General features: G+C 45.4%; 1 protein-coding gene across 2 annotated transcripts in view; it reads right to left on the bottom strand.

Annotated features, from left to right (window-relative positions):
* The window catches only part of ZNF385D (zinc finger protein 385D), a 1,003,514-nt gene extending 993,322 nt beyond the window's left edge, over positions 1-10,192 (bottom strand). The window contains exon 1 of one of the 2 annotated variants that reach the window (XM_086379817.1): positions 9,766-10,192. In XM_086379817.1, coding sequence (XP_086235943.1) covers positions 9,766-9,871 — 106 coding nt within the window. In that variant the 5' untranslated portion in view covers positions 9,872-10,192. The remainder of the gene's footprint in view (positions 1-9,765) is intronic. The other variant, XM_086379818.1, reaches the window with a different exon arrangement.
* Positions 10,193-12,762: the final 2,570 nt, after the last annotated feature.

Genomic DNA, 12,762 nt, shown 5'->3' with positions numbered 1-12,762 from the left:
AGAAAGGAATTATTTCTTCTAACTTCTTCAGAATTCTGAATAGTTTCTCTTTAACTTTGAAAATTTAAATTAAGAAGACATGTTCTAACTTATGATACAGAAAGAGAACATTTTTTTTCCAGTATCATCTCTTCAGTTAACTTGCCCAGGTTTTTTTTATTTATGAAGAATCAAAAAGGATACATTGGCATCAGACATAATTTATAATTAATAAATAATTAAGAATCATACCACTAATTAAAAAGGAATTTTTATAAGTACGAAGTGCTCATCAAAGTTCATGGGAATTGAAAAAATGGTCTTTTGAAAGCAATTTCCTCAGGTCAAACTCTTCTTTATGAAATGCTAAAAACTTCACTCAACCTACTAAAAAGTCATCAATTAGATAGTAATTGAGCTGTGTCTCCTTTATTTAAGAGAGAGACATTGATAAAACATATCAAAATCTGAGAAATCACACTGTTGTATTTAAGGCATTTTTAGGGTATCTTTAGGCTATTTAGCTCAATTTTCTACAAGTTCTATATCTACCATGTGTGTGAATGTGTGTTTGTGTGTGTGTGTGTTCACTCTTAGTCATGTCCACTCTGCGACCCCATGGACTGACCCTCTAGGCCCTTCTGTCCGTGGATTCCAGGCCAGACTGCTGGAGTGGCTGCCACTTCGTTCTCTAGAGCTATCACATGCTTCTGCTGCTGCTAAGTCGCTTCAGTCTTGTCGGACTCTGTGCAACCCCATAGATGGCAGCCCACCAGGCTCCTCTGTCCCTGGGATTCTCCAGGCCAGACTGCTGCAGTGGGTGGCCATTCCTTCTCTGAGCTATCACATGGCAGGATGTAGTTGTTTACTCATTCAACAAATGTTTGGGGACACCTACTTTGCTCAAGACACTGACAAACGTTTCCGGAGGTAGAAAGATTAATAACACAGCCGCCACCATAATGGGATTATATTTATTATATATCATATTTATTATTATCTCAATTTCTGATGCTCAGGGTGATCTATAAAGAACTGAATTATCAAGAGAAATCCAAGCTCACTCACTGCACCTGACTTACTAATTCTTTAGGCAAATATGGACTTGCCCACAACTCCTACCCCAGAGAAACCCTTACCACTTCTCAAAGGGATCCATTTTCTCAGGTTCCCTAAAGAGTCCAGCTGACTCCAGCTTTCAACTTATCACAAAGAATAAGGGCATAGGGAATTTGTCAAAGGAAGTGGGCTCAACTCACTGGCAAGCAAGCACAGTCAGAGGGTTGTTAAAAGGGCAAAATTTATAAAGCATCGTCTAAGGGGTATATGGACCTCCCATCCTGCTGGAAATTGAAAAGTCTGAAGTTAAGCCAGACCAGAAGGCATCCCAGTAACTACACTGCTCAGTGTTTTGTAAGAAAGGTTCCTATGAAAGTCTCTGCTAGGTAAAGAACAAGGATGTAGTTCACCACATCGTTCAGTTCACTCCAGCAGGACTCATGGCAAAAACCATCTTCGGCCTCAGTAGGAGGAATGGTCTGTCTTTCCCAAACAGCAGAATTCTGACAATATACTTCCATGGGTCTGAGGGTTGTTTAAAAACATGGGTCAAATTTATGAACCATATCCTCCCAGTAGGTACTGTGAGCATGGGTTGGAGTATCCTTACATAGCTTTCCTCTTCTTAAGGAAATTTCTTCTTATCAGGACCTTGCAAATGATTAATTGATTTCTAAACTCTTTGAAGTATAACTCAAATACAGACAAGTGCATAAATTGTATATTCAAACTGATGAATTTTTACAAGTGAATAGACCCGTGTAATCATCACCCAAATCAGGAAACAACATTTTCAGCACCATACCCCCTCCCTCGCCGATAACTATGATGCGTCATTAAGTTCGTTTTGCTTCATTTGAACGTTACATGATGGAATCCTGCTTTGGGAGGGTTTCCGGCCTTTGTTAGTCAACATCATGTTTGGAAGATCATTCATATTTTCGTCTATAATTGCAGTTTATTCATTCTCATCCTAGTCTCTTTTTAATTTAACAACATTGACTGAGCGACTTCACTTTCACTTTTCCCTTTCATGCATTGGAGAAGGAAATGGCAACCCACTCCAGTCTTCTTGCCTGGAGAATCCCAGGGATGGTGGAGCCTGGTGGGCTGCCATCTATGGGGTCGCACAGAGTCAGACACGACTGAAGTGACTTAGCAGTAGCAGTAGCACATTGTTTTTAAAACATCTTAAGCCCGTTAACAACAAAGGTTAAAAAAAAAAAAAAAGACAATGGTTTCTTCACTATGACATCAAACACAGGCAACAAGCCAAAGAAAAAAAAATAGATAAATTGGACTTCTTGAATTTTTTTTAATTGTCCATCAAAAGACACTATCACCAGAGTATAAAGGCAACATACAGAATGGGGATGTTTGCAGATCATACGCCTATTTATGAGTTAGGTTCTAGCATGCATTGCTGTTCAGTCACTTAATCGTGTCCAGCTTTTTATGACCCCATGGACTGTAGCCCACCAGGCTCCTCTGTCCATGGGATTTCCCAGACAAGGATATTGGAGTGGGCTGCCATTTATTTCCTTCTCCAGGGGATCTTCCCGACCCATGGATAGAAACTACTTCTCAGGCATTGGCAGGCAGATTCTTTACCACTGACCCACCAACCAGAAAACCAAACGACTCAATTCAAATATAAGCAAATGACTTGAACAGACATTTCGCCAAAGAAGATATGTAAATGGTCAGCAAGGACATAAAAAGATGTTCCACCTACTAGTCATCAGAGAAATGCAAATTAAAACTACCATGGGACACCACCTCATGCCTTAATGGGCTTTAATACAAGCTTCTGGATAAGCCGGTTACAGAACATGAGTGATGGCAGGGCTTGGAGAAACTGGAACCCTTGTGTATTCGGAATGTAAAATGGTAGAGCCATTGAGGAAAATACTACGGTGGTCCTTCAAAAAATTTAAAATAGGATGACCACATGACCCCGCAATCCCACCTCACGATATACTCCAAAGGCAGCGAATGCAGTCTCAAAGAGATGTTTACACACCACTGTGTGCAGCGAATGCAGTCTCAAAGAGATGTTTACACACCATTGTGTGCAGCAGCACCAAAGGCAGCGAATGCAATCTCAAAGAGACATTTACACACCACTGTGTGCAGTGAGTGCAGAGTCTCAAAGAGACGCTTACACACCAGTGTGTGCAGCAGCACCGCTCACAGTCAGCCAAGTGTGGGAGCCACACAAGCACCCATCAACAGAGGACTGGATAAGCAAAATGTGGTACAGAGAAATGATGGGCTGTTTCCTGCAAAATGCAGTCTATACATGCAGTGGAACGTTTGCTTCCTTAAAAGGAAGATAATTCCGACACGTGCTACCACCTGGATGAGCGTTGAGGACACTATGCTAAGTGAAATAAGCCGGTTACAAAAAGACAAACCCAGCATCATCCCACGTAAAGTATTTGGAGTAGTTGAAATCACAGACAGAATGGTGGTTCCTAGGGGCGGGAGGGAAAGAGGAATGAGGGGCTGTTGTTTAATGGGTATAGAGAGAGTTTTAGTTTCACAACAAGAAAAGAACTCTGGAGACATGTGTGTCAGCGGGGGTTGGGGGGACAGAATCCACAATGATGTGGATGTACTCAGTACTGCAGCTCTGCATGCAAAAATAGCTACAATGGTCATTTTCATATTGTATGGATTTTGCTACTAAAAAACTGGGGAAAGGTAAAGAATAATTATAGGACTTCCCTGGTGGTCTGGTAGATAAGAATCCGCACCTCCACTGCAGATGTGTGATCTCTGGTTAGGGAACTAAGGTCGAAAATCCCCCAGGCTGTGACGCACAGCCAAAAAATAATAATTAAAAACAGTGTCTATTCACTAAGGCCTAAAATTAACTAATGCCTGTTAGAAAAAGAAATGTGAAAAGTAAACAATTCCAAAGAAAAGTTCTTAATTCTCAGTTAAACCAAAAGTCCGATTCACCACAACATTTTAGTAATTGATATTTCTAGTTAATTATGTTATGTGACTGGAGAAGGCAATAGCACCCCACTCCAGTACTCTTGCCTGGAAAATCCCATGGACGGAGGAGCCTGGTGGGCTGCAGTCCATGGGGTCACTAGGAGTCGGACACGACTGAGTGACTTCACTTTCACTTTTCACTTTCATGCATTGGAGAAGGAAATGGCAACCCACTCCAGTACTCTTTGAGCCTGGAGAATCCCAGGGACGGGGGAGCCTGGTGGGCTGCCATCTATGGGGTCGCACAGAGTCGGACACGACTGAAGTGACTTAGCAGCAGCATGTTATGCGACTGATGAAACTCTGTTTCTTTCTCTAAAATTTTACTTTTGTCTCTTTTGTTAAATTTGCTCCTGATTCTCTATTTTATTTCAAGGCGTATATAACACAACCAGAAGGAACAGGGTGCAGAAGCTCTCCCTTCCTGGGTGGGCATATGCTAGTCCTTGGCTCAGCATCTTATCTCCAAGGTGGCTTTAGTAGTAATTCTTTGCGCCCAAAAGTTCAAGGTCTAACATAAAGAGCCAACTGTATTTAATAAAAATACCCACTAAAAAGTAGTATCTGTTTAGAAAGCGTGAAGTCAAAGTGAAGTCGCTCAGTCATTGGACTTCTTGCGACCCATGGACGGTAGCCCTCCAGGCTCCTCTCTTCATGGAATTCTCCAGGCAAGAAAAGAATACTAGAGTGGGCTGCCATCCCCTTCTCCAGAGGATCTTCCTGACCCAGAGACTGAACCTGGGTCTCCCACATAGCAGGTAGATTCTTTACTATCTGAGCCACCAGGGAAGCCCAGTTGTGTAGAATCAGTTCAGTTCAGCCACTCAGTCGTGTCTGACTCTTGGCGACCCCATGGACTGCAGCATGCCAGGCCTCCCTGTCCACCAGCAACTCCCAGAGCTTGCTCAAACTCGTGTCCGTCGCATCAGTGATGCCATCAAACCATCTCATCCTCTGTCGTCTCCTCCTCCTGCCCTCAATCTTTCCCAGCATCAGGGTCTTTTCCAATGAGTCAGTTCTTCGCATCAGCTGGCCAAAGTACTGGAGTTTCAGCTTCAGCATCAGTCCTTCCACAGCTTTTAAGGAACAGACAAGGAGATGAACCCAGGCATTCTATTTCTTGAGTTCACGCCCTTAAATGTTACACCTTGGTAACCAACTATTTTGTCTCTGTGAGTTTAATGTCATATTTTACTATGAGTGTAAAATATGTAACCACCTGAGAATCAATCCAGCAGCTTAAATCTCTGTTCTTTAAATTCTTATTGCTCTGGATAGATTTGGTACCCAGGCTAAACTCTCAGAAGTTGTTCTCAACAAAATGCAATTTAAAATCTCAATTTTTCAAGATGCCTTCTAGAGTTTTATGTGTATTCCTCTGTTTAAGTGGAAGTAAAGATATTATAAGAACATTCACTCACTTTTCTTTCACTTCTTGAGGGTAGATGAAAGATCGTTAAAGGAGAAAGAAGTCTCTAATAATTTTAATAATACATTATAAAATAATTGTGAATACCTCTTTAGATATAAAAACAGAATACATGACAAGGTCACAAAAAACCTAAATTGAGAACATCTGACCCCATGTTATGAGAAACCCTTAGGAAAATCCTCAAATAGACTTCTCTAATACTAAACTGTAATAATATTTTTTTTCTTCTCATGGAGACAGATTGGGTTAAACTCAGGATATTCCAAGATGGGTACTGTTTGAAGATGGGCTACATGACTGCATGGAAGGAAAATAAGGACTCCTTCATGGCAAACGTCTCACTTAAACCCCCTGCGTAGAAGTGCTGGCTGCTTGCTTGCTTGGATGACATAATTAAGCCACTAAGTTGTCTAGACGGCCCTCTTCCACTCTAGGACTGTGTTCTAGCATCCTATCTCAGTCCATCAGCAGGGTAGAAGGACGAGAGTCTTCAGCCTAGACAGAATCCCAAAAGTGGTCTAGAATTACCCAGGTGGGATTAAAAATCACATTTAAAATGGACTAAAGACCGTGACAGAATCTGAGTCATCTCAGCCGCTCAGTGTCTTCAGACTTCTTTCTCATTGCAATTTTTCTCTTAAAGTTAAGGCTAGGTTATTCCAGAAAGGGGAGTGATTGCTAATTTTAGTAGGCTCTAGAAGATATAAATTAACACATTTTTAATGTACTGGAATTTTAAAATTGATCTACAATGTGTTATTCACTGGTTCAAAAGATTAATTATATTTAAGAATTCTCAGCCTGCACTCGATTTGAGCTGCTCTAGGTTTCCTAAGAGGTTATTTAAGTGCTTGCTTGGTTGTCAACCTACGGGCCTCATTTTATTCAAACTCTCACTTTAGAGCCCTTGTCAAAAAACTAAGAAGTGTCATCCACCTTGAGTTCTCAGCTCTTGAAACATTCAAAATTACATATCCTTCCCCAATATTAGTTTCTTCAAACTGTGATGTCAGTGACTCTAATGCTTATGGAGTTTAAGTCACTTTTCAGAGATCTGATTGTTCAAATCACCAGATAATATAAAAACCGATTAGTCTTACTATGCAAATACTGAATTTTAAAAACACAGGAGGACATGTTCATGTAATTATAAGGTTAAATCATTTATAAGACTCCCACTGTCATAAAATATTTTTCAATTCAAGTTTATAATTAGTTTCAATACTTTACTTCTAAGGTTAAATATACTAGCCTCTATAACAACCTCATTATTTCAAAAACAAACAGAACCTCTAGGCAAGTTATTACGGTGCTATTTTTATACTCCTGATAAAATGCTTACATATTCAGAAATGTATTCTTTTCAGTAGGCAAAATATGTGTTTCAGACTTCAACTACATCAAAAGACAACAGTGTATATATCATGTGACATTAAGTTACTACTAGAAAATACAATTTAACTCTCAAACAATAGAGAAGCTATGGCAATAACCACTAGTTTACTGGTTCACTGCGATGTCAGTTTATTTGAAAATATTAAGATACCATGCAAATGCAGTGAAACATAGTAAAAGATCTTCCTCAAAGATCCTCTACTTCCCAAAGCTGCTCCCACTTCTGAAATATTAATAGCAGAGTGTCCCAATGGATTTATACACTTTTGTTTGAAAATTCCATATGTACAGTCAAATCAGATCTGTGATTTATCACTATTCCCCAAAGAAGCATAACAACAGCTTGTGAAGAAACATGACAAACACATCTTATTTGGTGCTCTTGCTCTTAGTTTAAAAAACAAAACAAAACTCAAAATCTTTAGACAGGCACTGACATAACTGATCTGAGGAACTCACAAGCAATGAGTTTATAAAGTTGGAGATGACAAGAAAATAATGGAAAATGTGTACTCAGCAACCTGCATACACTTTGCAGAGCAATAAGAAACTCAACATCTTAATTAAATTTCAAATAAAATAACCCTAAATTAGACGTGAATCTTTTAGCCAGAGTTGTTATTACAGATGAAACACTGTGTTTTGTTGAATTGCAAACATGTTTCATTATTAAACTTTTGATACACCTAGTAAATAGCAAATCACAGCAGGGGGTGTAATTGTTTTGGAAATACTGCTGGAAATAAAGATGAAACTTTAAAACAAGCTGTTAGTGTCTCTTAACAGAAATTCAACATCCTGTTAGGATCTGAGCATTAATTATAAGCTGGCTGAAATATGAGAATATCCAGGTAGACCACAGGATAATGCTACAGATTCATTCAAAGATATGCTTGATGTTATATTAAATCACATACTTCTAATAGAAGGGCTATAATATAGTTCTATAACTGATTGATAATAACAAGGCTCAAGGAGGGACTGTCATTAAGGTAAATACCAAGAGCTCATCATTTAGACCTCTCTAGAGCTGGCAGGTGCAATTAAATAAATGCCACACAATTGTCACTCTGTGATTTTAAGTTACAAGCTCCACACCTGTTACAATAAGAATACATTTGAAACAGCTGTGGATGAATCAATCCATGAGAGTGTCATCACCTGAGTAACTTTTCAGGGGATTTGGAATGTAGAGGTTGTCCTCCCACTTTTCAAGAGTCTCACAGAGGTGCTGGTCATGGAACTACTCTGGAGTCCAGCGGCCTAGGGCTCCCAAACACTGACTCTCGACCTTTCCCAAATGTATCTCTGAAGGCTGCCTTTCCTTACCCACAAAGTGAGGATGGAAAAGGCGCTGCCTTCTTGGGATATTTGCAGCTGCAATAAAGCCTTGAATACACTTCCTGATGTGCAGTGAATGGGGAACACTTGTTAGATGCCATTACTACTGCTATTAAGGTTGATGTCACTATTACTATTAAGTGACCCCGAAGGGCCTTAGGCCACTTTGTCACAGAGCAAAAATAGTCCAGAGGTCCTAACTTTTGGTTCAAGTCACTTTCTCCTACACCAGAGTTTCCAAACTCCAGTTATTTAAATCTAAGATGATACATTAACTCAAGATATGTGCTCACCCCCCAGTCTATATTTTAGCTGCATTCCAAGAGGCTGCAAGTTCATTTCTGAGGAACATCAAGGAAAGGAGAAGAAACTGCAGCAAAACCCAGCCATGCTGGGCTGCATCAATCTCCATAATTCGAAATGACCCACATTTGCCTTTCATGCTTGGAGACCAGAGACCAGGGCCTGAATTATCCAGGACAAGTCAGGGGGTGGCACGAAAACCCAGAGGAACGGACACCGTCCACTGGATCGCAAGGGACACAGCGCACAGGAATGAGGCAGACACTGGAAAGTCACGTTTAACAGGCCGACTAGCAAACTGCCTCAAAAGAAGAAACATTTCCTCATCACATTTCCAAAAAGCAGCACAGGAATGTCCTAGAAAAGCACCAGTTCAAGGGTTCATTGGTCACACCCACAAACAGAAGGACGGTCTCCCAATTCGGTTTAGGGTTCCAGGTCTTGGAGAGGCTAACATGCAGAAAGGGCACGTCCCTCCTTAGTCCAGCCGAGCTCAGGCTAAAGGAGGACACGGCCTTTCCTCCAGAAACTCGCAGGATGCGGCCAGGTCTAAACGTAAGGCGCTCAGATCAGGAGCTGGGCATTTCACCGGGGGGGCGGGGGGGAACTCCTTCCTGAGCACAGCTCTTTTCCCTGTGGACCCCAATTTACACGCACAAGAAAACTTTTCCCAAAGGGCAAGAAGTCGCGGGGTACCGCAGACCCCCCGCGCTCACTTCTAACCGGGTCCGGGAGCCCCGGAGGTGGATGCCATCCAGGGGCGCCTATATGACCTCGGCTCCCCACCCCCGCTCTGAAAGTCTAAACGGTGCCCCTGGAGAGAGGCTTCCTGCAGCTCAACAGCTTCTCGCGGGGAAAGGCGGACAGCGGAGGGGCAGCCAGCCTGCTGCTCTCCTACCCCAACAAGTTCGCCGCTTGCCCGAGGAGGCAGCGCGCCCCACGCCGCGGAGACGGGCGGCGGCGTCCACCCCGGCGAGCCCGCCCGCGCCCGATGGCCGGGCCAGGCTGCCCCTCGCGCCCCTCCGCTGCCCCCGACGCCCTGGTCCTCAGCAGCCTCTGTGTCCGGAGACCCTGGAGCTCCGCACCCCCCACTCGCGCCGCCTCTCCGCTGGGCGAGGGGACAAGGGTGGCGGCGGGGGTCCCCGGCAGGCAGGCGACCGCGCGCAAATACACCCCGCGGGGGCGCACCCTCGGCGCCCGGCCGCGCACCCCCGCCAACTCCCCAGCCGCCGCTCGGGCGCTGAACTTACCGGGGCCGGGCGGCGCTGGGGGCGAGCCCAGCGGCTTCTCTCTCCTTCCTCCCGCCGAGCCCTTCATCTTCCTGCCGGCCGCAGCCCGGCGCCCCGGCCCAGGCATCGGGGGTGGGGGCCCCGGGGCGCACGGCGGCGGGGGACGGCCCGGCGCGCCGGGCGAGCGGCCCCGGGCGCGGGCGGCAGGTGCGGTCAGCGCGCCTCTCTCCGGCGCGGCCCGGCCCAGCCCAGGTGCGCCCCGGGGCCCGGGAGCGAGCGAGGGCGCCGCGGGGAAGCCAGGAACGGGCGGGAGGCCGGGGCTGGCTGTCAGCGAGTGAGCGGCTCGTGGAGTGAAGGCGAGCGCGGGGCGGAGGGACGCATCCAGGAGCGAGACAGTGGGGACGAGCTCCCGCGCGGCGCCGAGCGCGGCTCTCCTCCCGCGCGCTCGGGTCCTTTATCCCCGGGGCTGGCTGCAGGTACCTGCGGACCACTCCCCTCTCCCCAGCCTGCCACCCTCCCCCGCTCTCTCAGTCGTTAACCTCCACCCCCCGCGCAGACACGAAGTGGGAGTGACGGGGTGAAGCTACTGCAGATCCGCAGGGAGCCCTGTCTCCACAAATCCTGCGTGTTCATCCCTCTGAGGGGCACGCGTCCTCCCGAGACTCGCCTCCCCTCCCATTTTCCTGGCCCCCTGCCTCCCCCTCCCTCACTCCAGGTAGAGGGTGTGAAAACACACCCTTGGTTGTCCAGGTCGAGGACCTAGAGGGGTCCTTCCCAAACTTCACTGTGCGGGGCAATCACCCAGGGTTCGTGCTAAAGTTCGTATTCAGATCCCACTGGACTGGAATGGGGCTTGAGGTTCTGCGTGTTTAATTAGGAGGCAGGGGCTGCTGATCCAAGGACCACGTTTTAAGTGACAAAACGGGGAGGAACAAAGCGAACCTGCGTTCTGATCTCAGCTGAGCCACTGTTTGTAAGATGACTTGGAATCACAGGTCGCCAAGGCACTCAGATTTTAGGATGCTGTGGAAGCCAAATGGAGCGAAAAGATAAAACGCTCTACAGGTACAGGGCTCTCGTTGTTGTCTTTAATAATTACTATTGATAAAATCCTTAGGAACTCGAGTACTGGTGAATGTGTATAGGAAGACTGTAATTTGCAACCCCTTATGTTCTCAAGAGAAGCTCTAAAACCAGCCAGCAGTGTTGTTCTGCTTAGTTGCTCAGCGGCACCAGACTCTTCCTGACCCCGTGGACTGTAGCCCGCCAGCCTGCTCCGTCCATGGGATTCTCCAGGCAGGAACGCTGAGATGGGCTGCCACGCCCTCCTCCAGGGGATCTTCCCAACCCAGGGATTGGACCCATGTCTCCCACATTGCAGGTGGATTCTTTACCATCTGAGCCACCAACCAGCAGTGACCACCGCACAAACACACCATCATTTAGAAAGAAAATGCTAAGAAACATCCTTCCAGGGCTAGTCTAGAAGACTGATCTGATATAACAAGTTGATAAGACCTAGAATCAGACAACAGCAGAGCTGTAGAAAGAACGGAAGCCATCGGCAAGGGGCCCTGAGGTAGAAACGGTGATAACACTGCTGGGAAGTTAAAGACAAAGGTGCTTCAAAGGAGGCATTTCTGAGACTCGCATTGTGTGATTTGTTCAAGATCCCTCTGTGGTTCTGAGTCTGGACTGAAAAATTCGGGACACCGAGCTGAGATGTCAGTCCAGTGTTAACACCACCCCTTCCAATGCAGACAGTGCAGGTCCAAACCCGGTGGGGGACCTAAGAACACACGTGTCTTGCAGCCAGAAAACCAACGCATGAAACAGAAGCAATACTGTAACAAATTCAATAATCATTTAAAAATGATCCACATTAAAAAAAATCTTAAAGAATTAATTCATCAAGAAGGGAACCTCCAGTTGCTTGGTTTTATTTTATGTTTTGTTTCTTTGGCAAAGGCTATCAGTTAAAGAATCTATCTACAGTGCAGGAGACCCAGGTTTGATCCCTTGATTGGGAAGATCCCCTGGAGGAGGAAATGGCAACCCACTCCAGTCTTCTTGCCTGGGAAATCCCATGGACAGAGGAGCCTGGCGGGCTACAGTCCATGGGGTCATGAAGAGTCAGACATGACTGAGCAACTAAACCACTGCTGCCATCAGCTGAGTTCTCTGCGGACACTTCTGGTCAGAGCCTCGGGCAGATGTTCAGGTGGGGTGCTTACACACAGAAGCTTGGGCCTTGCTCTGGGGAAGCAGGCTGTGGACTAGAGCTTGTGCTGTCTCCCATGTCTGAGAAATGTGGGATGTGTCTAGGATGGAAAATGATTGGGAGAATGTGCAGTTTCCGAGGTAGAGGAGAGAAAGGATCAAAGTGCTCAGGACAGCAGGCTGGAGCTCCGTGACCTCCCCAGTTCCTACGGGTCATCATTTGTAAAACGTGGATTCACAGGGGATGGCTGGAGCTCTGCATAAAGGACTTGTGAGGCCTGGGGAAGACAGTGCACTGTTTTCTCATTGATATTTTTTGCTCTCTCCTGTAGGGTCTTAGAGGGCAGGAGAATACGTATCACTCTCAGTTACAGCTCCAACACCTAACTGTTTGGTACACAGTAAGTCTTGGACTGCAAGGAGATCCAACCAGTCAATCCTAAAGAACATCAAGCCTGCACATTCATTGGAAGGACTGATGCTAAAGCTGAAGCTCCAATACTTTGGCCACTTGATGTGAAGAGCTGACTCATTAGAAAAACCCTGATGCTGGGAAAGATTGAAGGTGAAAGGAGAAGAGGGCAGCAGGGGATGAGATGGTTAGATAGCATCACCGACTCAATGGACATGAACTTGAGCAAACTCCAGGAAGTGGTGAAGGACAGGGAAACCTTGTGTGCTGCAATCCATGGGGTAGCAAAGAGCCGGACTTAGAGAATAACAACAACAGGCTCTAGAAATGTTTATTGAATGAATAAATTAATAATTCAGTAGGAAAAAGAAGAGTACAACCAAATC

This window comes from Bos grunniens, chromosome 27, assembly GCF_055505025.1.
Source record: "Bos grunniens cultivar Pamir isolate PY7600 chromosome 27, Bosgru_T2T1.0, whole genome shotgun sequence".
Lineage (NCBI taxonomy): Eukaryota > Metazoa > Chordata > Mammalia > Artiodactyla > Bovidae > Bos > Bos grunniens.
This window is presented reverse-complemented; position numbering and strand designations above follow the sequence as displayed.